Source organism: Wasmannia auropunctata, unplaced genomic scaffold (genome assembly GCF_000956235.1).
Source record: "Wasmannia auropunctata unplaced genomic scaffold, wasmannia.A_1.0 LD334213.1, whole genome shotgun sequence".
NCBI lineage: Eukaryota > Metazoa > Arthropoda > Insecta > Hymenoptera > Formicidae > Wasmannia > Wasmannia auropunctata.
Genome location: NW_012028677.1, coordinates 178563 through 205612, shown reverse-complemented (window position 1 = coordinate 205612; position 27050 = coordinate 178563). Strand labels below are relative to the sequence as shown.

The following is a 27050-nucleotide window of genomic DNA, read 5'->3' as shown; positions in this document are numbered from 1 at the left end:
CGAAAGCAAAACGCGAGGCACCCGGAAAAGTCCGTCTTTAAATCGACAATTTCCAAGAATCGAATAAAGTATATCTCGCGAGATACCGGTGCTTTCTTTTTTCGCGTGCCGCGAGCCCCCATGATTTCCGCCCCGTCGCGAGACGATTACAATTCGCCGTATAACAATTTTCATTGGAATCGCGTTATCGAGTTTATCGCGTAAACGCGCGACTCGATACGACAGCGGAATTTACCGCGCGAACGTTTACGGCGCGCGGCGCCTTATCGCGAAAACTTTCCATTTTTTTACGCGCGGCCCGCTGTTATGCGGAACATACGATCGCACACGTAACCCGGACGTTTCAGCGCACGCGGCAGGCCCCGTTCGTAACCGCCGCAACCAGCCGACCGCCATGTCGGCCGGCGAGCGGCCGAAGGCGACCGATGTCGGCGCGACGCGCGCGTCGGAAGTCGGAACGGCCGTCGGCGGTGTCGGCATCGCGCGGCGATGTACTGTACTATCGGCATTGGCTTCTCGGCGCGCACGGTCACCCGCGAGAGAAAAAGAGAAAGAGCGCGAGGTACAGGGACGGGGCGAAGGAAGGGGGCGGCGGGGGAGAACGCACTCGCGGAGGAGCGAGCGAGAGGGAGGGAAAAGGAAAGGAAGAAAGGGAGAAAGAGAGAGACGCAGGTACGAGGGCCACACACACGGAAGGTCCGCGAGACGAGAGAGCGAGATGTGGGAGGGAGAGAGGGGGTGGGGTGGGGGGAGAAGGAGAGAAGGAGAGAGACGGCCGAGCGAGCGAGCGAGCGCGAACTCGTGGTGTGCGGAGGTGCCACCAGCCGGAGTAACAGCGGAGAGTCGGAGGTGGCCCGTGCCTGTGGCTACCCGTGACCGCCTGTGGCTCGAGCCCTGTGTAACTCGTCGCCGTTGTAACGTGACGCGCGCGCGAGAGGAGGTGCGTGTGCGAGAGGAGGACGCGTTACGCGCCCGGAGTTCGTTCGCCCGTTTTACCTCCGTTGTCCGGAGGTCGCCGCGCCGCCGCTGCCGCCGCCGTCGCGTTCATCGGAAGCAACGGCGCGAGGTGCTCTGCCGCCGTCTCTCTTACTCGCTCCTCTCTCGTTTTCTTTCTTTCTCTCTCTCACACACACACAACACCACACACACCGCGCGCGCGCGCGCTCTCTCTCTCTCTCCTTCTCTCTTCCTCTCATTCTCCGTTCCTTTTCCTGCCTCGATCTTTCTCCCTCTCTCTCTCTCTCTCTCTTTCTCTTTCTCGTACACACGCGGAGTGTGATCGGTACAGTGTGCGATCAGTGCGACGTGATACGTTCTCGCTCGTGGATCGCCCTTCGCCTGTGCTTCTCGCGCGACAGAATAGGTGCTCGCGCGTACGTCATTGTGAAAAAGACTGTCAGGAGTGCCTTACTAAACTTCCTCCCCCCCTTGAGCTGTGGCTGTCGTACGACACACGTTCACCGTCACCGTCACGGCGAGATCGTCCGAGTGAAGCAGGAGAGAAAGACGGGCAGATAAGAAGAGAAAGAGAGAGAGAGAGAGAGGAGGAAGGAAAGAGAGAAAGATAGCGCCTCGACGCTCGTCGGACGACAGAGGTAAGAGTGCTTGCCGTGTTTTTGTTTCGGAAAAAAAAGCGAAACGGTAACATACATCAAAGAAGTCCGTTCGCCGTGCGACTCCGACGGCACAGACGTACGGAGGTTATGTTTCCCGATGACCCCTCGACACCCCCCCCCCCTTCGCGTCTCCTCCAGCTCGCTCCTCTCTACCCCTACCCTCGCAGCCACCCTCTCCCTCCTCCTTCTCGCCACGCTTTTCCTCTCTTTCTCGCCGCGTCCTTTTCGTGGCTTCGCCCTTCTCCTCCGTCTATCTCCTTCTCTCTTTTTCTCCCTCTCGCGTACTTTGTGTCCCCCCCCCCTCTTTCTACCTCACCTTCTTTTTACGTTCTTTTTCGCGTTAGACGGTGAGGCGGGCGACGTGAAAGATCCAAAGTTTCGACGAGATCCATGGCTCGGCCGCGATCGCGCACCTGGCGGCGATTTTCATTCGCAACCGCGCTCCGAGCTCCGACACTTGGTTACGCGTATGCTCCTCTCTCTCTCTCTCTCTCTCTCTCTCTCTCTCTCTCTCTCTTTCTCCGTTCTCTCTTTCTCTTCCACGTGCGGGATCTCTTGTTACTTCACGCCCGGACGTATTATTACATATGTACCTGACTCGCGTCTACGTCTCGCGTCCTCCCTCGCGGCAGCCAGTTTTCGTAACCTCTCGATACGGATTTCGCGACCCATCAGCTGTCAGCCACCACCGTAGTTTGTGCCACCTGTCCGAAACTCATGCGCGCGCGCACGCGTGCGTGCGTTTGCTGTCTCTTTTTTTCTCCGTCTTACCCTCTCTCTCTCTCTTCCTCCCTCCCTCCCTCCCTCCCTCCCTTCCTCTTTCGCTTCTTTGCTCCTCGCCGCGTTACACGCTCTCCCACCTATCTACTTCTCGTCCGGACGTTAAACCGCACCGATTTTACGACTTTACGATTAGTTTTCTTCATCGTAGTTCTTTTTAAGCTAATGCATGAGATTTCCCTTCGAGAGAGAGAGAGAGGCGTGCGCGCGCGCTCGCGCGATTGACGACAATCGACGATCGGAGCGTGCCAGCTCCCGGAGTAGAGAAAAGGCTTGTTGATATTTCGGCGCGCAGGCTTTCTGGCATGACAGCGCGACCGGCCTTGAGCCCCCCCGTGCCCCTTTCCCCTCCATGCCCACGTGTCCCCCGCGCCTTCCCTCGCGCCGCTCTCTTCCTCCGTGTCCCTACTACAGGCGCACTGCACGACTACTCTATGGACCAGTGACGCTCAACGCGCGCGACGATTCCTCCTGCTCCGTCCAGTTCTCGGAGCTCTTCCTCGATTTGTACATATATGTATAACATAAATTATTACATGTATAATATATGTCCGTCATATTTCTTTTTTATACGAGATGTGCAAGTTTGTCCCTTTGCGTTCAGGGACATTCGATTGTGTGTCACATACCTTGATCGAAATTACAAAAAGGGGCGAATTTTCTGGAATATTGATAATTTTAATGGTCAACATCTAGTGAGTTTGCTCACTTTTGTAATCTTCACGAAATTGTGTGATACATAAATCGAATCTCTTTTATCTCGATTGCGGCTTTGGGTATATTTGGTTGTTAATTTACATTTTATATTTATATTAACTAATGCATGCGGTATATTTATGTTAACTAATAAATGTCACATGTGTCGCGAATACATACGCGATTACCTATCCTACAAAATACGTTATTCAAAAGATGCTAAATAAACGCGTATATATGACGTATAAAAATAACGTATCGGAATATACCGTAGAATTACCATATTTCCGTATAAAGAAATAGACAGAAGCGATGTGTGTATATAAACTAGTGGATTTTTAAATATTTTTAATACTTTCGGTATACGAGATCGCGTCGAATCGATAAATAAAATTTGAATATCGACATATTTATGAGTTTTTTAAATTAAAAAATGCGAAATCTACGCTTTCCACGCAGACGCTGCACAAATTATGATCTGATTAATTTTACAAGAAGATATCAGAATTTTTAGAGACGGTCATTATTTTTCCGTCACGGAAAGATCATCTTCAAATTTACGACGAAACTTGTCGAAATTTATATTATTTATATTAGAAATTATATTGCCTTTTTGCACATGTGCAATCTTAATTAAAGATAAGCGTTCATAATCCGCGAGATTTATAGATTGAGAGGTGCGTTATCTCAGTGGGGCACCACTGCTCCTTACGATCCCGCTCACCCCCTTCCCTTCCGTCCACTCTTCTCAGTCTCTTTTCCCCCCTACTCCCTCTCTCTGTTTCTTTCTCCTCGGATCCCGATCCCGATCTCGTCTCATCGCGACGCGTCTCGTTCGGAGCGCTCGGGCCCTCCTCTCCTTTCTCTCGCAGCGCGCGCGCGGACACGAAATCGCCGCCGAATCGTCGAGCGGGCGTTTCTCAAGGTAGGAGAATAAGTGACCGAGAACGCGACCTGAGAAATCCGTAAGAGCGCGTCAGACCGCGGCGCGGCGGTGTTCGCGGCGGCGATTGAAGGAGCTGCGAAAAAGAGAATGAGAGAGAGAGAGAGCGAGAGAAAGAAAGAGGAGGAGAGAGAACGCCAGACGGGGCGCGGAGAGTGAAGGCGAGAAAAATCTTTCGCTCGCTCGCTCGCACGCTCGCCCGCTCGGATCTCGGAGCGGAGAGAACAGGAGAGAAAATGAAACGGGAACGTGTACGGGGACGGGACGGGCGTTAGCCCGTAGCGGTATACAGGCGTAACGCGCGGTGCGGCGGCGGCGATGGAGCGATCGCGACAATGGTATCGGTGTTGTATACCCATTTGCTTGATCGCGGTCGCGACGACGTGGCGACCCGACCCGACCCGACGCGTCGCCCGTGTCCCGTCACGTCGACCGCGCGTCCCGTCGCGTCGCCTCTCTCGTCTCGTCGGATGGGTCTCGAGATCGAGCGCTCCACCTTGACGACTCCACCTACATCGCGCGATAGAACGCTCCGCGCGCGTCGTACTCGCCTTTCGCTTCGTCGTATCCTGGTATACAGGGTGCTCCAGAATTGTCCGATCGGCCGGCGCTAATAACCGTACGTGTAACTCGCTCGGGAACGTTTCTCGGAAGCCGGATCTTTTTTTTTCTCTCTCCACGAAATTGTCATCAAGATTACGTCTATACGTCTATCGACGACCTGCCGTAATAATCGTAAAATTTCGAGAAACGATTATTATTGTTGATGTCATAATCAAATATTATCGAATCACTAAACTTCACGCAATTTGTTTTATCAGCCTTTTTTTTATAACCCTGTATATTCGCGGCAAGTCTATTTCTGTTTGCGAGTGTTATCGTATCGTATATTGCAAAGCTCTTGCGAAGCGCGCGACAGGATGAATCGCGCCAACGTCCTTCGGCGGGAAAAGAACGCGCGCACGGCCGATTAGATTAAAATGTTTGCAACGTGCGTCTAGGTATTACGTATTACGCGACGGATTTGCGCGCGGCTCGACGGCGCGGCGGTTTCGGCGCGGCGCCGCGTGCGAGTGAAACGGCGAAAGTCCGCGCGTTGCACCTTCGTTTGACCGCTGTTTTTTCCGTGCCGCCGGAATGATACGAAAGGTCACGGAACGCTTAGAAGAACTTTCTCTGCGTTTGGTGGTCGTTAGACTCGCGTGCCAAGTAAAACTATATTTACCACGCCGACACGCCGCCGCCGTTGCAGTGTGCGCGTTCTCTCCTTTTCCGAACTACGATTTACGCGGAGAATCGATTCGATCCGCGCGCAGGTAAAATGTTTCACAACGAGATGCGATTTCGCGTTACGCGCAGGGTACTTCTTTAAGGACCTCCGGGTAAACTTTAGATGTACTTATTTCTCGTATTTCTCGAAAAATCTGAGATCGAGGTTTCTCTCCCGAAGACACTCGGTGTCGATATTGATAAGCTTCAGTTGAAATCTAAACGTTGAAATCTCTATCACACGTACAAAAATTTTAGTCGTAATCATAAGGCTGTAAGCAAATTGACCAATCACGATCAAAATTGCGGTTTAGAATGTTCGACTGCGATTGGTCAATATGCTTACGGCTTTACGGTTACGATTAAAATTTTTGTACGTGTGATGGCCTTAAAAGCGGAAATAAAATTTTATTTTTCAACTAGTATTTACTAATCGAAATTTTCCTTGAACAATCTTTTTCATTAAGGATATTTAACTCTTGCATACGATGGGTCGTTTGTGTCTGAAATAATTTTCATCACTTTTTATAAGTATTAAAAAATAATTAAGTGATTTTTTACATTTATTTTAACATTTAAAAAATATTTGTAAAGTTGCGTATTAAAAATTGTATATAATATAAAAACTACAGTCAACAATGTTATAATTAAAGTCGACATGAATGCCACTAAAAAAAGTAATCTTGCAATTATAGAAAGAGTTATTTAGATACGAAAAATTAGTTAAAACAATAAGCGATTAGTATACACTGCGATACCACATATGTTTTGTATTTAATCAATATAGATAATAGAGACAGAAATTATATCTAAACTATTTGTCGAATTTAGCAAGAAAGTTTTTCTATGACGTTTAATTAGTCCAGACTCTAATCATATTTGGTTATGAGACCAATATTTTCTTCTATATATTCTTAGAATATTGCTGCTACGAATTCTATACGTATGACAGACAATTTTTTAGCAGATACAAAAAAAAACAGTGATGTAATTTAAATGTAATATTTAGAATTCCAGCTGGAACAGCGAAACATTTCTCTGAGTGATGACCTATACGACTCGTGTGTACTAAGAGTTAATTAAGAACGTGGGATAACGCGTTTTTTTCATTGAATATGTTAAAAACTATAAACATATGTTGAACACTAAAAAGTCCTGAAAAAAATTCGAAAAAGATTACGCCGCTGAAGTTTCACACACACACATACATACGTATAAAATAATCCTTTATATAATCCAATCGGAATGACGTAAATCCTTAAAGATCGATTCATCGGCATTAGTAATCATGGCGATTGTTAACCAATACACAATCTTATGATATTACAATTTTCCTAGGTAAAAATAAATAGCGATTACGTAGTGGTGTACAAGCCTAACGGCTTACATAAGTAACATCACTCGTTACAGCTGACGTGAAAAGAAATCGGAGATACTCTCGGCATTGCTGCACGCCCGCCGTGCCGGTCGCGCAACGAAAAATCACCTGTGCGCCTGTCAGTTTAATAAATCAGCTCACGGGGAAATCTGGCAGTATTCCATTTCCATATATATAGCGTCGTTTAGAAGAACATCAATTTTTGATTCCTACGCAGATATCGTGTTACCGATATGAATTATAATTACGGAATATTTTATCTACAACGGCGTAACGATTAAATCGGATTGATGATCGAGTTGTCTATTATCTTAAAAAAGGGTACTCCTCCCCCTATCATATATATCATGTAAAGAAAGAAAGGTTAATTAGTTGACCTCGGAGATTAGCATTAATTCAGTCAGCGCGCGAAAGTCTGATCAACGGTACTCGTATATGTATCTTGTGGGAATAATACTTCAATAAATTCATAACCGCGGACATCGTGACTGCCTGTTGACCTCTGGTGTTACGGAGAGTGACGTGGACGTCTACCACGGTATTGGGATATTCTTGGCGCATATGTATATCCCCGTGTGTTCAGTGTGGCGTGCGAGTAAAAGTCCGCCGCCGGTGCGGTGGCGGCGGCGGCGGCCGCGACGGCGGCGACAACGGGTCTATCCATACGCGAGCGTGTCTCTCCGGGTAATCGCTACTCCAGATTGCGCAAGCACCTTCGGCACGATCTTATCGTCGTGTCGACTGCAGTGTACACTGCACGTACACGTACGCGCACGCATCCGCACGCCCGTCACGTCCACGTATCACGTATACCCGCGGCCGATGTGTACAGCGTGCGCCGGACACGTATACACACGTATGCAAGTGTCCTTTACGCTCGATGGGTCCCGTGCGTGCACGTCGATGGGTAAGCGCGCGGTTGTGTATGCGTATGCGTATCCGTGTACGTGTGTCCGCGTACGAGGAAAGAAAAATAGCGTGAATGCGTGAAGGGCGGGTGCGAGGGAAGAGGAACGAAGCGTGTGTATGTGTGTGCACGCTGGAAACTCCCTGGATCCTTGAAACAACGCGGATAAGCCTTAGCGCGCAACTTATGAATATTGATGTACCTTTCTCGACGGCCGGACCGCACCTCGATCGCTTCGTTTCTACTCGAGAACGATCATCTTCCCTTCGACGCGTTAAAGTCGCGCTGTGCGCCGCGACTTTTCGACGTAAAGACCGCGAGACTGTCGATCGGTTATTATGGCTTTGTTATGCCCGATTGCCCGTTTTCCAATTAAATAAAAAAAAATACAATCTTCAATTTTGCATAACCGGATTGTTATGCAAAATTAAATTAATTTGGGAAATATTGATTTCATTGAGATACTGAAAATATTGTATAAAAAATTCGCCGATCCAGCTATATAATTTATTTTGTGAATTAGTCAATATTTGGACTACGTGGAATTATTTAATTAATGTAGGGGAGGAGGACGGGGCTATTCGGAACCCTCGCTATATCTCGAATACTCATGCATTACCGAATGTCAAACTAGATTTTATCTATAGATTGCGCTTTTTTAGCCTGACATTTATCGTTATGTGACGCTTACATTCGGTAATGCAGTATTCGAGATATAGCGAGGGTTCCGAGTTTCCCCCGGATTTCGAATAGCCCCGTCCTCCCCTATATTAATTAAATAATTCCACGTATTTCAAATATTGACTAGATTGCAAAATAAATTATATATAGCTGGATCGTCCTCCGCTGCTTATTGTGAAATTACAAATGATACTGGTTTTAATTGAGAAACGTCGTATTAAATTTAATTTTCTTCGTGCCGATCGAAGGAAAAGGACAGTGGAGGAAAAGAGTGAGATAGAGAAATCACATGGAATACGGCTATATCAACTCTATGAAATCCTGTTATCTTCTGAATTCCGTGGAAAGTGTGGGACGAGGTCTGCCAACCCGCCGTACGTTCAAATGTCGCGTGCTCACCTCGGAGGGGGGTCTCGGGTATTTTCTTGCGACGCGCGTAATCAGCCTCGTGGTTTCACGTTTTAATTAATTTACGCTTCACAGCGCGGCGTAACGCGAGCGACCTGATTCCCTCACAGCGCGACGTTCGTCGCGAGGGAGGTAATATTAGACGAATGACGCGAGACAATTCGCCGCGGTCGTATCGCGGACCGTAAAGCGCGGGCTTCTTCCCACGCGTGTGCGCTCCATACCTCCGGCTGGAAAACGCTTTTGAGCCAAGGCTCTCCGTCTCCGGAGATCACCTTAGCAGCTGTGTAACGTCGTCTGAACACCTCTTGTGTGTTCTCCAAAAGGTCGACGGTTGCAGAACGCGCGCGAAACGCGAGGCGGCAGCTGGGGATACGCCGCCGACGGGATATCACGACGCAACGAATGCGGCCGTAAAATTTTTCTTTGCCGCACACCGCGCGCACACGGGGGATAAGGGGAGGAAAAATTGTATCTCTGCGCGCTAGCCGCGCACCGCGTTGGATACCGGTTTTGGTGCTGCATTGTTTCGATCTGGCGACGTGGCAGTTCCTCGAGTTCCTTCGCAATATCTCGTATCACTATATGCATTCTTATAAAGCGATACGATAGATACACATAACACGCTGGATATTACGTCGCGTTACGACGTGGAGAAAACTGTTTGCGCCATATGCCGCGAACCGAAAGAAATTTGGGATCAAGAATGTCGAACTGCTATGCCGATTATTTTTAGACGAAGGGATATTTTTAGGAAACGCTCCTTAATTTCGTTAACTCGCTGCGACGCTGCTGCAGTGCACTGCGTTTTTTTTTTCTTCAAAAAAAAAAAAAGTATCGATACTGCAGAGATACTTAGTGATATTAATATGACGAATCCGCGAGATGTTTTCTTACTTTTATTATTAACTCTTAATAATTTATGACTTGTAATTTTATATTCAAAAGAACTGTTTAATTCCGTTTGACATCTTACGTTGTTATAGATATTAATAGCTTGTAAGAAAAGTTGGCAGTCAACTCCCTTCGTTGACAATTCTTGCTACGCCACTGCGTTTGTCCGCACTGATTGTTGTGCGATCTGCCGTTCTCTGTTACATTCGGTGTGGCATTCTTACAGTAACGGAGGCTGGAGTACAGCCAACAACCTAATGCGAGCCGACGTGGCAATTCGATCTGACTGTACTTATATATCTTAATCACAACAGCACATAGATAATTTCTGCTCTTAGATACATGGATTAACTGCAAGAATTCTACACCAATCTCCGTTAATCTAATTTTATTAGATTTTCTCTAAGTGATAATTTCTCCATTGTTGCTTAGTTATATGTACATATTTATGCATACCTAAAAAGTTATTACACAAATCATACAAATAAATTTTTATTGCGCCAATATAACGAGTTTCGGAAAAGTACGTAAAAAAATATCATTAAAATGGCGCAAATTAATTCTAAAAATAAATTTTTATTGCGGTAATAGGCAACGGTTTTCGAAAGGAATGCAAAAGAATTATTTTGCAACCGCTTACAAAAGATTATTATTGCTAAATCAGTTTTATTTCAAAACATTACTTTATCTTTTACGCATGACTCATAGTTATATCGCAGTTTTATTGTATTAATCAATATTAATCGCGATCCGATATCTGTATATATATCATTCGAGAAACTTTGCGTTCTTAGAGCGCTTTATGTTTGTTTGCTGCATTCCTGAGTTGCATTGCGCGTTTGTGCTCTCGGGCGGCAGAATTTAATCTTTGCATTGCATATCGCGATTGAGGTCATTTTTATCTGGACCCCTCCCCCTCCCCCGTGTTCGGTCTAGGTGCATGTTTCGCAAATCGTTTGCTGCATTTATGAGAACGGCGTATCCCTCAAGGAACTCGGGCCTTCCTCGAATATCTGAATACTCGGCTATATCGATTACCACCGGTTCCGATGAACATGTGCCGGTCGGTCGATGTCGCGCTGCGAAAAGGAAACGCGTGCACACGGGGCAAGCGCGAGCGCGCGAGGCCGGTAGCCGCGCGACTGCGTGAACCGGTTTTCGATGCCAGCTCAAAAATGCCTCACCGTCGGCGGTAATAATTTTAATCGACACCCAGGCCAGACCGCGGCCGCCCGGCTGTCCCTCTCGCGTACACGCTCTCACGCTCGCGCGTGCATTCGCGAGATGTCGAAGATATGCGCGCTTGCGGGGCCCCCGACCGGGCCCCGCTTGACAAGGCACACGCTCTGGCCCGGGTGAAAGGAAAACGCGCGCGCCTACTACCTTCGGAGACAGAAGGAGAGAAGGATTCCGCGGCGAGCGAGGGCATGCACACGCCGACCGCAGGAGATACGCAGGAGTTTTCGCGGAATACCGCCACGAAAGCTGAGAGCCCAGGCGAGCGTTAGGTAGCGATGTAACGATGACACAAAGTGACCGCGAGTATAATAGTGGCCGGCCCGAGACGCAATCGTGAGGTAATCGTGGAAAACGACAGGCTGGGTTACTTCTGCCAAAAGTTTCATGGCGATAATGCTAGAAATGTAATGAATTTCAGGGGATTCTCCTTTTGCATTCATAATGACAAAATTGAAGAGATTTAAATACAACTCTTGATAAATGTTTCATAAATTCGATTAGATTCTTTTCTTTTATACTCGGTATGATTATAAAAACAGGAAAAAGAGAAATATTTTGTAAAGATCGTCACGAAAGCAGTTTGTCAATTTTCATACAAATTTAAATAATTGCAAATAAATGTGTATAATTGTCAATTTAGATTTGTATAATTTTCTTTGAAATTTAAATCAAGAACTTGTAAAGGCGTTTTCATATTAATTAAGAGTAACTACGAACATAATTAGAAATCTCTTCGATGTTAAAAAAAATAAATGGAAAGTATGTCAAACAAGACACATATCTCTCGTATCTTCAGTATATTTTTCTGCCACGAATTATCTTGTGTGTGATATTTGCGACGTTGTAAAATACATATCTGCGAAAGGCACGGATCACCTCCGAAATAAATATACCCAGTCGCGATAGACGCCGACTATCGCGTTAAGGCTCCGAGAAATGAAACGGCGGGAACGCTATGCATGTTATAGCCGAGTAAAAACCACTCCAGTTCGAGATACCGTTTTATTTCGTGTGCAACGCACTCGTACCGGGTTCACACGATTGGCTGTCCCTCGCACTTGCCATTAAATAAGAAATTGTCTGGTAGAAATTGTACGTTTTTAATCGGCATCATGAAAAAAAATCTTGTCGATTAAAACTCGATAGTGTGTGATTCTCCGACAGAATGTAGCCATTTAACAAGCTTAATATTTTCAATTTTCTGAAAATATAAAGTTTTCGTTTTTGATAGAATCCTTTTATTCGTATTTAAAAAGCGTTATTAAAATTTAAAACCAGAGCGATAAAAAAAAATACAAGATTCTAATAGATATTAATATGTTGAGATGGTTGCAGTGTGCAAATGAAAACGTTCTTTATAATACAATATATTTTCAATTTTCATATAAATAGTGAACTTTTAAGGTGTACTCATAATACTTTTGAAAGTCACTTTTGAAAACCAATAGAGTACGCATTAAGAACATCGCGACGGTATGTGGCACATACGTTTACGATGACAGTGAAATATGGTCGACGCCCACTTTCATAATGCTAAATCTTCGGAGGTTGATACTACTTAAATGCAATAGCTTGATATATCACACATTATTATGAAAGAGAAGAATGTAGGGTATATATTAAAATCTGCAATGTGTTTAGGCATTAATTGAATTATTTAACTCTGAACTTGACACGTGTCCTATAAAATGGAATATTTGAATAATAAATAGAAAGAGAGTAGGCTTACAAATCAATTGTATGATAAACAAAGCAGCGTAAAGCGCGACTAACAAGCACTAAGACTTTGGCGTGGTTTTTTTTCACCGTTCAATTTGTAATTTCTCCACTGAAAAATTACCAAAATATATAAAAAAATTCTCATATTTCATTAAATTTATTATTCGCTTGCTTATAAAATAGGATGTGCATATATAGAAACACTACTTCGTAGAAAACACATATCTTATATGTTTATTATATTAAAATATATATTTAATTTTTATCAAGTTTAGAGTTAATGCGCGGAAAAACGAAGGAGCGTAAAAACTGACCGTATTCAACGATCAACCGCAAAAATGGTTCGTTAGTGCGAGGAGTAAGACGCGCGAGCAATCATGCCATTCTGGCATTACATGTCGACTCGTTGCACGCGAATGTTACACTTGGCCGACGTGGTTCCTCGCCGAGGACGAGAAGGTCTAACGTAATACGCACGGGGAGAGACAAACGCAGGCGGCGCGGCGCGGCGCGGCGCGGAGCGGAGCGTCGCGTCTTTCACGGTCATTCCGCGCGCGGGGCTGCCGATCGGGGACTCTGTTCGCGACCCGCTTAAAATAGAGCCGGCCGTATATTCCGTAGGTCGTCGATCCCTCTTCCGCGTCACCTGCCATGCCGCCTGCAGCTTGTGTCAAGATACGAGGAAGCCAGGCACTGCGCGTGCATCACGCGCAACCACTGTCGCGTTGCTCCGCGACGCGCCGCGCCGCGCCGAGACGAGACGAGACGAGACGAGACGCCTGCCCGCCCGCCCTGCTGCCGATGTCAAGAAACGGCACCGATCGAACGGTCATTGACTAAAGGCTTCGACGGTAAATAACCTTACGCCCGTTACCATAGACGCGCCTTGAGCGTTTCCACGAGGCAGCGACGTTATTAAAGAAGGCCGATAGTTTTTCGATATTACATAAGCGATCCATCTTTAAAAATATTGCGAACTTCAGCCGCAACATTTCCGAAAACTTTTTATTTGTGTGTACGTGCTCACACACGCGCGCGCGTGTATGTCAGATTTTTTTAAATGCCACTTAGAAACGTGATTTTATTTTGGATGAATTTACGGCTTTATTATGAATTAATCACAGCCGAATTAGCAATATATGAATAGATTGATATTATGACTAACATTTTATAAAAATTCGTAACTTCGGATTAATAATTATTATAGCAATAATTAATGACATTTGTTTAAAATTTGTTTGAACTAATAGTGCATAAAATTATTCATTTTCTTGATGTTCGTATATATAAATATACTATTAAAGGCAACGATTTCTTTTGTACGTTCGAACAAAAGCCAGTAACAAATACATTTTTAAATAAGGACGCCTTGTCCGTAGGATGAATTTTTTTGGTTAGTATAAATAAAAAAATATAATATTATTGGCTCGAAGGTGGCATCGGAAACGCGTCAAAATCATGATCCGCGCAATCTAGAAAAGGAGCACAAAATAAAAGCGTCCGCTCTCACACGATCCGCGCAGATCGTTTCTCGGAAGAGCCGCTATCGAGTCGTGTAAATCTAAAACGCATTCGAGCTCGTACTTTTCGACTCGTTCTCATATCCGATGAAATTCCGAATTTTGCGCTTTCATCTCGAAATCGCTTCACTCGCAAATCTGTAAATTGGACTTTGTAAATATTCGTGTACATATAACTGCAAATAATTAAACTTCTCGTGTCGTCTCATAATTCGTCCTTCACGGCTCTCGATTGCTCCGAGCCGAAGCAGTATTTAATTAACAGTGAACGATTGACACTTTACGCCGTTATCTCGAAAAATCCCGAGATTCATTTAGCAATTAGGTGATATTCCCTTCTAAAAAAAACAACCATACTTTTGTCAGATTAGTATCCTTCGGTAGTACGGCACTTGGGGGCTATCGTTTCGCGTACGATAAAAGGCCCGATCGTGTTATCGCGGCGCGGAGGACGTTGCTTTGTTCGCGAGCCTGCTATGTCAGACAAAACGGATATCATACGGCCGAGTAAAATGAGGAGGATCCCACGGACAACTTGCACATTTTATAATGAGCTTGCTGCTGATTCGCTGCAAAAAAAAGAGGATAAGGTGCAACGCGGGGCAGAAAATCGGCTTACGGAGAAACGTACGTAGGAGTTAGCCAAGCGGATTTCGCTAACTGCATTTACGGTTGTCGCTCTCTTCCGTGACTCATTTTTATTCTTCTCTGATATTTTCTTTGTTACTCTTTTTTTTTAACGGTTTCTTTTTTTCAAACGAGACAAAAAGTTTTACGCACAAATATGCAAATTGTAATTCCAACTACGTGGAATATAATTTATTTTTCGCAAAGCTATATGTATACTTTCGAAAGTTAAAAGAGATGCTGTGGGAACACGTCGTATATATAACTATATATGTATCGCGTCGTCGGATTCGACAAACAAAAGCGTTTATCTTAACGGTGGCGATTACGATGTTGCTTACCGCTATATGTTACATTTTAAAGCGGTCGCGGTGATTGCCAATGGCAATACTTGTCTTTTCCCATTGTGCCCAGGCAACGGTAACAAATAAGCCGGGCGACAAAGCGACGTAAAGGGCACAAAGGACGTCAAAGCGGCTCGCTCGTGCGCCTACCTGTCGAAGCCGCCGCGCGGCGGACCACAGGGAGCCCGGCGCGGTGCGGCCGGCGTTTTTCTCGTCTCTCTCTTTCTCTCTCTCTCTCTTTCTCTCGCCGAGCCGAGCCGACGCTTCCTCCGACCGTCCTTACGCCGATGTCACTGACCCGAGTCCGTATCTCGATGCACAAGAATAAGGAGGAGTAAGGAGGAGAAAGAGGCGAAGGAGTGGAAGGAGAAGGAGGAGGAGGAGAAAGAGGAGGAGGAGGCGGCACGAGATTCCATCGTCGTAGTCATCGTTTGTCGTCACCTACGGCTAACCGCCGCCTGGCCACCGCCGCCGACGACGAAGACGCGAGACGACGGCGGCGGCGGCGGCGGCAGTCGGAAAGCGACGCAACAGCGTCGCACCGGTGCAACTACGATAGCATGGAGCCGCGCCGCGGCTGGCCTGGCCCGTGGCCCGGCTTGTTCCGGCCCGGTCCGACTCGCCTCGACGCGGTGCGGCGCGGCGCGGCGCGACCGCGACGCTCCCGAAAGTGGGGAGAGAAGACCTTGAGCTGCGTCACGTGACCCCGAAGGTGCATAGGAGCCGGGTAGGGCGGTCGCGGAGGGCCTTGAACTTACCGCCGACGTCGTCGAAGCCGGCGTCGTAAGTCGTAACTATCGCGCGCGCCGCGCGCGCGCACGCTCGCGTTCTCTCGAGTTTAGAAGAGAGACGACTCGCGCGGGGATAGGAACGCGACACTCGGGGCATGTGCGTAGTACTATCGTGTACAATCTCCCGTATTCGCTTCTTTTCTTTTCAATTCACATTCGCTCGAATAAGATGAGAGGGAAAGAGGGAGCGTGTATATAGATTCCTCTCTCGCGCGATCGTATTATACGCTCGCACTCGCTCGGCGCATGTATGTACGCTCGTTTCCGAAAACGTAGACCGGCTCCGGTATGCGACCTGCACTCGCGCGCCCGCGAGGGGCTACCTGCCGTCGCCGCCGCTGCGCCTGCGAGCGACGGCGCGGCGAGGGACGGCGCGGGTGCCAGGACGACACTCCGCGGTATCGCGCGACGAGGAGAGACCGTACACCGGTCTCCCGATATGCTCGACCGCTCGTCCGTCCCGCTCGTAACTAACGTTGTTACGTTACGTTCTCGTGGCACCGTCGTCGGCGCGTTTCGTTTGAAACCTCGCGATAACTAAGCCCGAGTCCGCGAGAGGTACGGTTACCGCGTTTCACGTGGTGCGTCGTAGCACCGTGCGCTTCTGCATGTGAACAAGATAGCCCCGACTGCAGTGGACCTCGCTGCGCGTCACGATGCGTAAAATAAGTATAGAATTGTAGAACGAAGCTACATTTCTTGTAACTCGTCTTATGCCGCCTACGACGGGGAATGAAAGGGGATTGTGTAAAAGTTGTCAGTTTAAAACTGGAAGAAAGCGCGTATGTCGTCGTTAAAATAAATTTTGAAAGTAATCGTCTATCTTAAAACTGTTCTACTGGTCGATCTTTGCAAAAAAATGCGAATAATTTTCTTGTTGTCTACGCGTGATGTAATAGAAATTAAAAAAAGTCCTACTGAATCGAGTTCAATAGCGAATCTTGTTCCAGATTAATTTCAAATAGATATCTTTAAATTGAAGAGAAAGGAAATTTAAGATTTGAAATAAACGTTATAAAAATTCGCTAGTCGGTCCGGAATGTAGACAAATTAAATATTTATTAAGAAGAAAAATCGATTTCTAAACTTTCCAAAACTTCTGTATTATTATTCAGGTCCGCGCACAACAGACTACTTTATATAACAAGCAAAGTCGCGAAACAGCGAGAACTGAATTATTTCTTTCGAGGACACGTCACACGAGTTTGCAAGGTGTTAATCGTTAATATATGGTGCTCGCGCGTTTCATGCAGGCTCTCTGTATACACACGCCGGCGCGTATATATATATACGCCAGTTGCGTAAATTATTTTAATTATCCGAGCGGTTTACGCTTCAGAGCGTGTGACCTAAATGAACGATTTTGCAATATAACGCTCAGTTTGAAAAGGGACCGATAGCGAAGTTAACGTAAGTCTAAACGGCGTAAGTGTTTGCCTGCTTTCCAGTCGAGCGCCGATCGGAAACGACCGTCGAGGATTTGCGACCCGCGACGCGGAGACACGCGGGAGGTTGATCTTTGCTCTTTTTTTTTCAACGACCGATCGCGCTTCCTCTATGTACGCTTTCTCTGTCGCACGATCGACCGAGCGACTCGTCCCGCACGCATTCGCAGCACCATGTGCGGGCGTGAGTGAACGCGTGTGTTTCCGCGCGAAGGTCGTTCGGCGGTTCCGCGGGACCGGAAGTGGGCCGGCCTTGCGGCACGGCCATCGGCGTAACCTTGCAGACAAGAGAGAGAAAGAGAAAGAAAGAGAAAGAGACTTGCGACTGTGTGTCAGCGCTCGCGAAATCGCGTCTAATCGTGCGACTGGATTTTTGGCGGACATAATCGCGCGATAAATTCATCGATTCGATACTTGATTATTTCTGAGCCGAAGTAGGAGTTTAAAGGGAGTTCTGTATTCTTGCGAAACCTACGTTATTGCGTGATTATTGAATACTGTGAATTGGAAAGTATACGCAGGAATTTTATGTAATCGGACTTTCCGTTTGAAAAAAAAATTCCCACTTGGAACTTTTCAACTGAATTTGGAATTGAATTTGCACTAAAACGCGAATTCGATTTAAAGAAATGAAGAATTATTTTATATCAAATATTGAGTGAATTTAATGTTTTGTAAACGAGCAATCCTGTTAAAATAATAACAGATAAAACAGATTCTTTCAGTAATTAATATTTTTGCCTAATATTTTTTACATTAACATTGATAATAATTAATATTTTTATTTAATATTAATATTTTTTTGCATAAGATTAATGATTGGGGAGTGCATTAATAGTGAAAATTAATGTGCAGCTAATGATTTATTTGAAGATTCTTCTTCAATATAAAAAAAAGTGCTGCGAATAAAATGTTATATAGCGTAGCAATAGAAAATTTACGTAAACACATAAAGAATTGTATTCATTTTTCTTTTTCAGTGATACGGAGCGTGCGTAAAATTGGCATTAATCGTGCACACGGCCACACGTAGCTCCCGATAATTCGCAGAGGCGACAATAAGAGGGCCCGCCGTAAGGATGCTGTACGCTTACGCGAAGATCGAGAGGCCACGAGTCGTGTCACGAGCCTGCAGCAGCGTAACCAGCTGAGAATGTCAGAGCAAAACGGGCCCAGCGAGGGCCCAGGGCCAGGACCCGGTTCGGACTCGAGCTGGTGGCCAACCACGCAGACTTGGAAGTCGTCAGCGGCCGCCTCGTCGTCGACTGCGTCGATCCCGACTTCGGCGGCGGGCTCAGCGTCCGTCTCTGTCTCCTGCTCCGCGTCCAGCTCATCCTCGACGAGTTCCTCCACCTCGATCAACTCGTCCGCGACCTGTTGTCCCTCATCGTGCATCGGCGTGTCCTGCACGATGAGCCCGAGCCGTTCCACGGAGACGGGGAAAAACGTGTCCGTCACCACGATTAACGTACCGCCCAATCAAGAAATGCACGATGGTATTACTCGACTCTTACTCTTTACGAGATTTCCTTAATGTGGCAAACGCAAAATGATTATTCGAAATAATCTCTTTCTGATGTACGATATCGGTCAAATATTAATGAAAAAGCCTCTAATTGGTTATGTAAGTAAACCTGGCATGTTTCAAAAAATAATTTATATTAATTTTAATAATTGACGCAAATCTATATATTATATTAATTATTTCAAGAAAGCGTTTATTTATACATTTTTGTATTAATATCGAAGTTAGATTATTAGAAATTTTTTTCACGAACAAACTTCTTTTCTCTAAGCGATAAAATTTGTAGTAACATTGACTATACATAATGCAACTATGATTTTAGGTAAAGGGGTATGTAAATATCTCGGGGGCCAAAACGGCGTGACGGTGTCGGTGGTATCGACCTCGGTACTGGGATGCGGAAACGCGAATGCCGTCCCGACAAGCGGAATCTGCACGAATACGGGGCCGCATAGTATCGGCATCGGAATTGGTGGCATCCTCGCCGCGAACGCGGCCGACATCGATGATCCCGAGGATAGCGACGGTGAGATTAGCAAGATTGACTTTAGAGGCGTCAATCTACGTTCGAAGAAGAAACGCGACGTATCGGGTAATCAGAATGGCGACAAAATCGGTGACGGAGACGCGAACGGCGACGGCGGGGGATGCTGCGATGACAATTCGCAACAGCAGCCTGAGAGGCCTATGTCGTGGGAGGGTGAACTATCGGACCAAGAAATGTCTTCCAATACAATTACTAATCAGGTTAGATTTATCGAATTATATTAAGATCACCGACAAAGATTTTGGCTGAGTTCGACCGATTGTATGTTTATGTTTATTTAAGGAGGTGAAAGAAAAGTGTAACAGAGATTTTTAAATACAAAGAGAAATAAACTGTTACAAACCCTGTATATATTAATATTTGAAAATATTTATAAAAATTTTTGAAGAATCATATTGTAATTGCAAAGAATATGTTTATTTATATGGAAGTGTCAAATATATAAACTTATATTCTTTTAAGCAAATTTGATTGTTAATTGAAAAACTACTTGTGGCTATGTTACATAAATGAAAATTGCAAGTTGCCTACTGCTTGATCGCTAATATACAATAAAGTCACAATCAGTATCAATCTATTTATTATTTATGTTATGATTTGTATGAGATAATACAGTCAAATTTTTAATATAGACATTTTACTTAAATTTTAATTAAATAATTATAGAAATTTAAATTATTAAAAATATATAGAATTGTGTAATGTGTAAAATTTCAATTGACTATTGATTTTACTTTAATTATATAATTATATAAATTATATGATTATAGAAATTTAAAATATAAAAAATATATAGAATTGTGTACATGTTAAAATTTCAATTAACTATTGATTTTAGGACCACAACGAGGAAACGTCCATGGAGGGGGTTCAAGTATGCAGCACGAGTCCTGGGCCTATGGAACAGAAGTTCCCAATTAAGTCGGAGCCGGATTTTCGATCTAGCCCAGGTTTCACAATAGGATCCTTTCACGACGGTGGACTGCCCATAACACACAATCAACAATTGCAGCAACAACAACAGCAACAACGCGGTATCGAAAATCTCGAACAGACTCAACAGAGCGACCTACCGTTGCTCGTAGGCAAGCTTCTCGGTGGATACAACAACTCAACGCCTAACCACAGTCCTGTTCTCAATCCGCGACATCATCTAACGAAACATAGTCATACTAGATCGCAGGTGAGCTAACACAACAACCTATCTAAGTACTGTATCAACTTCTGAGTATCATCAACTCGTTAAACTTATTATATCGACATGTTTATATTTTAACTTTCGAACTCTCGCAGGTGCCGTCACCAGATTCCGCCATTCATTCTGCGTACAGCGTCTTCAGTTCACCGACACAGAGCCCTCACGCGGCACGGCACTCCGCCCTAGGAGCGGGTAGTCCGATACCCTCCTCGTCATTGTCCCTCTCTCGACACAGCTTCAACAACTCGACTTCCTCGTTATCCCTGTCGCTGTCGCATTCGCTTTCGAGGAACAACTCCGACGCTTCCAGTAGCTGCTACAGCTACGGCTCGCTTAGCCCGCCTACGCATTCACCCGTCCAGCAGCCGAGACATCCGCACTCGCACTCGCAGCATCATCAGCATCAAGTGGCGCAAGGTAGTCCGCTGCATCTACCAGCCTCGTCCGCCGTTGCCGCACATCATTACTCGTCCTCTTCCATACCAGGCTCGGAATTGTCGCCGGACGGCCATCCCGTTGCGGAGGATCAGGAAGACTGTAGGATACCTTCAGCGCCGTCGGGTATCTCCACCAGGCAACAATTGATAAACAGTCCTTGCCCGATTTGCGGCGACAAGATAAGCGGCTTCCATTACGGCATCTTTTCATGCGAATCATGCAAGGGCTTCTTCAAGCGCACCGTCCAGAATCGCAAGAACTATGTGTGCCTTAGAGGCGCAGGCTGCCCGGTCACCGTGGCCACGAGGAAGAAGTGCCCGGCCTGCCGCTTCGACAAGTGCCTCAATATGGGTATGAAGCTCGAGGCGATCAGGGAGGATCGTACCAGAGGCGGTAGAAGCACTTATCAGTGCACCTATACTCTGCCGGCAAATCTCGTCGGCAGCCCTGCCGGCGGTATGACCAGTGAGAAACTGACGACGGGCAATTGCAGCCCGGCACCGGCCGGCAGCGAGCACCATTATTCCGTTAGGTATCATTCAAATCATTCTCACAAGATGCAAGTAGTACCTCAACTTTTGCAAGATATCATGGATGTGGAGCATCTTTGGCATTATAACGACAACGATCGGGTAAGCGGCAGTGGAGGGATACTTGGTAGTGCAAGGAATGCCGGTGGTGATAGTATGCTGCTCGGCGGACCCGGAAGCGGCCTGGCGTCCAGCGGCACTGGAACCGCGACTGGTATTGTCGCTGCCGGAAACAACGGGGGTGCAGTGGAATGTTCGTCGAATGACTCTGGCAATGTCGATACTAATAGCAGAAGAGTAGAGACGGCGAGCCCCATCGATTCGACCTTAACGGGGGCGTCCGATCAACATTCCACAAATGGCAATATCACTAATAATAGTAATTCTCAAATTGCCAGTAATTCCAACGGTAATTCGGCGCAGCATCCAGACTTTCTATCGAATCTGTGCAACATCGCGGACCATCGGCTCTATAAGATTGTCAAGTGGTGCAAGAGTTTGCCATTGTTTAAAAATATTTCCATCGACGATCAAATCTGTTTGCTGATCAACTCTTGGTGTGAGCTACTACTTTTCTCGTGCTGTTTTCGCAGCATGAGCACTCCCGGTGAGATAAGGGTATCTCTTGGCAAGTCGATTACTCTTGAACAAGCAAGACAGCTTGGTTTAGCGACTTGCATCGAGAGGATGCTCGCTTTTACCAACAATCTGCGAAGACTGAGAGTAGACCAATACGAATATGTTGCAATGAAGGTAATTGTCTTTCTTTTCGATATTAAAATCCTCATTTTCAGTTTATATTTACTGTAGTTTTATACATTTGCATCGAAATTGAAAGTAACATTTGTATCGGACAAATATAATCTAGATTGTATTAAATGTAGTATTGTGAAGATGAAAATATGATCCAATTGATTTTTTATTTACAGCAACACACTGAGAATGAATAGATCATTAATATTTTTTATGTCTGTTTTTTTTTTTGGAAATTAAAAGGGGATCGTGCTGTTAACTTCCGACACAAGCGAATTAAAGGAGCCCGAGAAAGTCAGAGCTTCTCAAGAAAAGGCACTGCAAGCACTGCAGCAATACACACTCGCGAGGTACCCGGAAATGCCTGCCAAATTCGGTGAACTATTGTTGAGAATTCCAGATCTGCAAAGAACATGTCAGGCAGGAAAAGAATTGCTCAGTGCAAAACGCGCCGAGGGAGAAGGCAGCTCGTTTAACCTTTTAATGGAATTGTTGAGAGGAGATCACTGAATTGTCAGCACAGTGAACTATGCCGTAAGTGCAGTAATAAATAATTGTTTGTTTTTTGTAGTAACAAAAAAAAACAAAATTGCTTTAAATAATTTAAATTAACCATTCTATTGATTATTGCAGAATTGTAATCGGACTTTTGTTTTTTTTTTTCCAGATTCCACGCTTATAGGGTCCATAAGCTTAGGGAATCGGATATTAATAGATAATCGCAGAGTAAGAAAGATTAGGAAAAAAAAGGGGCGGCAGATGTAAGGTCTATAGTGACATTTAGTACTTGGTGAGGGGATTGCATTCTTCGTAATTAGGACGCATTAACGTAACAAAAGATGAAAGGAATTTTTTTATTTTACACCGGAATGCTTCCATACAGGTTGTGCATGTTCGCATTCCTGTTTTTTTTTTTAAACAAACGAATTTCGAAGCGGCCTACAATGTATGCCGGATCCGTATGTTCCGCATACAGGTAGATGCTAATGAGACTGAAAGTTTTATTGAGACGGAGACACGCAGAGCATTTACTTTTACAATGATAAGCGTTGTATAAATACGGAGATGGTATCAAATAGCATTAAAATGCTAAATTCTATTAGATTGATGTAATCTATTCGAGCGCGAGCTTTATAGTGGCGGACGCGGATCTATAAGCAAAGTTGATCTTTAATTAGCGATTATAATATATAGAACAACCAGTATTGCGTATCGTTCTGCGCTTACTTAAGAACAGAGCATAGCCATGCCTTATCTATCCCGGTTATGAAAGTGTACTTAAAACTTAATACATCAGTCGACCAATTGTCTACTTATAGAGCAGTTAATCATGGAATAATTAGTTAATATGCTTAATTAGTATATATATCGTCCACAGAATATGTGGTTTATCGATCACACAAAATACATTTTTTATTCTCTTTATATGTTTTAACAGCTTGCCAACAAAGAAAAAAAAACGAAAATTTCAGTTGGCATAAAGTATCGTAAAAATTTCCAAAATAACATCAGCAATACATATAGCTGCTATCTTTTTTGTAAATATATATTTTTTTAAGGAAGGATTGGCTAATATATTTGGCTTTTCCGTTTTTATTTGTAGAAAGAATTTTATTTTTATTGAGTATTATCTAAAGCATAAAAACAAAATGGCAAATTAGATTATATGTTATATATACATGTTTATATATTATATATATATTTATATTATATATTGTTTTACATATGTCTTCATGATCGTAATATAATTTTCAGAATTTATTGGTTTGCGTTTCATTTAATCAATGATAAATTTTATTAAAGCTCCCATTTTCTCATTGCAATTATACGGAATTATGATATCGAAATAAAAAGCGAATTTTTTCCTTATATAAATCGAAATAAATACATTTTTTGCATGCCATCATATACGTTTTATAATACAAATTGATAAAATACATATATCAAATATTCTTATTAAAATTCGGAAATTAATAAATAGCTAATTAATAAAATCTTGATCGATTATTTATATTTTTGTTTAATGTTAATGTACATGTGTTTGAATTATACATGTATTTATTAATACGTGTATAATTAAATTATAAAAAAGGGAGTTTTCATATTATATCGATTTGTTATTGAACGTGAATGATGTCTGAAAAAAATAAATTTATTTTAAATGCAAAAAAATGATCTTGCATAGTACAAGAAAAATTCGCTCGATTTTATTTTTGATATCATAATATAGATGTAATGAGAAAATAGTAACTTTAAAAATTATCAAATTTTATGCTAATATGGCGAAAGGACGTTTATTGATATATTGTAAAAAATTGTAAAGTTATAAAATTATTAAAATTAGTATATTTGCCAATCACGCAATTATTATTTTTGTTATAACATTCTGAAGTATGATACAGGCTATCAATCAATACTAATATTTGAGACGAAATATTACTTGAAATTTATATATACACTGGTTGTATACGTATACGTAAATGAATAAAAGAATGATTAGCTATTGATAAATTTTTATTTGTCTCTGTGTGAATTTTACTAAATTTATATTTACAGTATAGTACCGAAATTATTTTTCAATAATTTTTCTTGAGCGTGGGACATAGTTTTTTAATACAGGAAAATAAAATGTGGTGCATTAATTATGAATCAGCATGATTCTTTTACTAAGTCAAGGAACGAAAATATTTATTTTTTCTCTTGAAAGAAATGCATTATGAATGTCGCTTGAAAGATGCAGCTATAAGCTTGCGTGCGAAACGAATTGATCTCTGTTGTTGGTACTTTAACGAGACTGTCGTATATATTAGCACATTGTCCTTTGTACATTGTTTAGTCTTTTTCTTTATTTGTTGTCTACGATTCTATAAAAAAAAAAGCACGTGAAGGGCATCCCAGGAGACACTTAAAAAAATACTACTGATTCGCGCAATACTTAATATAAAGATAATTTATAAGAACCGTCTTCCCACATTTCTATCAATTCTAAAAGTAATTTATCACCCTCTCACAATGTATATGCGCACACATATCATTCGCGTAACTACTGAATGATTCCCTTCTTTAAAAGTTCATTGTAAACAACTGTAACATTGAAATCGTTGATAATAATGTGTACATCTCATCATGCACAATAATAGTGATAATGTATCGGAAAATATATTAGCCAGTATTTTGGACGATTCTTTGGATGTGGTATTGAATGAATATTGAATTTGTATTGAAATAAAAATATTTCAAATCGGATGTTTAGTTTGATTAGAGATTTTAAAGATGCAACGAAAGTAACACGCTGTAAATATAAAGAGAAAGAATCATATTTTGTTGTGACGAGTGTGTGTGTGCAGAACGCGTGAAGAAAGTGGGAGGAAAGAAGGAAAGAGAATGAGAGAAAACGATGGAGGGGCATGCGAGTATGATATACTTGTAATAAAGCATATATAAAAGTCGACTTAAGCGAAATAATATGAAAGTAGAATTACAAAAAGATAAATATTTACCTGTTAAAAAATGACTATTCTATGTTTATGTTTGATAAATGCTATTTCTACATACTTGAATGAGATACTTCTGCTGTAGCTCAGTGATAATCGTCTTTATTTGTGCGCACGCGTGTGTGATGTGTGGTGTGTGTGTGTGTGTGTGTGTTGTGTGTGTGGGTGACGCGATGAAAGAATTTGCTTAATTTTTTCATGTGTGAGAGAAGCCTAGCTGTAGAGACACTCTTAACCGACACATTTCAGTTCTATCCTTTTTTTTTTTAAACCATCAAAAGCAGAGAGCTACTCATCAATGGACAGTCTTCCGTTTCCAGTAGTATGATACGATATCGTCGCGAATTACGATATGCTCGCGTTCGTTACAAACATTATAAAGAATTGACAAAAAAAAAAAGAAACGGTCTTTTCGCCAATCATGACAATATTTGGAGGAAGCTGTGTAGAGTCGGATTGTATAGAATCAAACAATATACGAAGAGCTTAAATACGACAGACTGTACACAATGATAATTATATAGATATAAATATATATATAGGGTGTGTGTCTGATAATACAGTACGATCAGATCTTTACAAATTAATTTCTTATTAATTATTGCGAAAATCGTACAAAATGATAAAAGAAATTTTCTGTTCTATTTTAACCCGTGCGCAAGAACGATATCTATTATCAGATATCCTGTACATATATTTATATTTATATACATACATATATGTTATACAAATTATATGAATATAAATATGTATTTATATTTGGATTTATATATTTATATAAATTATATAAATATATATAAATATACATATAAATTCATATATATGTATATTATGAATATACATACATACAGTTATGTGTAAGAGAAAAATTTGTAAGTATAACAAGGATAATACCGGACATAAGGGCCAAACAGCAGTGTAATATTAAAAAGATCGTATAGAGATAATATTATGGATACTCAACACATATAGTATTTCTTATTGATATATATATATATACATATATATACATATATATATATATATATATATATATATGTATATATAATTAAATACAGCAAGAGAGAAATTTTATAGAGAGACGAGAGTTTTATCCACCTATTATCAACTAGCTCAGCAGTCCCGAAAATTGCATATTTTTTACCTCGATATTGTAAAAACTTCGCGGTCGAACGTTTGTACGTAAATATTATAATTATCACACGCCAGACGATGATCTCAATTACGCGAAGCACGTTCGGCATATTAACGATTTTAGATACTACTGATCTAGTTGAGCCCCGCAAGAAAGAAGAAAAAAAAAGACAG

General features: G+C 43.0%; 1 protein-coding gene across 1 annotated transcript; it reads left to right on the top strand.

The window, feature by feature from the left end:
• The first annotated feature begins 827 nt into the window (after nucleotides 1–827).
• Nucleotides 828–24162, top strand: LOC105459071 (nuclear hormone receptor FTZ-F1 beta). Its single transcript, XM_011704761.1, has 7 exons — nucleotides 828–1595; nucleotides 18238–18753; nucleotides 19105–19529; nucleotides 20168–20512; nucleotides 20623–22248; nucleotides 22492–22782; nucleotides 22916–24162. Exons 2-6 carry the CDS (start codon nucleotides 18411–18413, stop codon nucleotides 22756–22758), a joined length of 3006 nt encoding a protein of 1001 aa, XP_011703063.1. The 5' UTR covers nucleotides 828–1595; nucleotides 18238–18410; the 3' UTR covers nucleotides 22759–22782; nucleotides 22916–24162.
• The last annotated feature ends 2888 nt before the right edge of the window (nucleotides 24163–27050 follow it).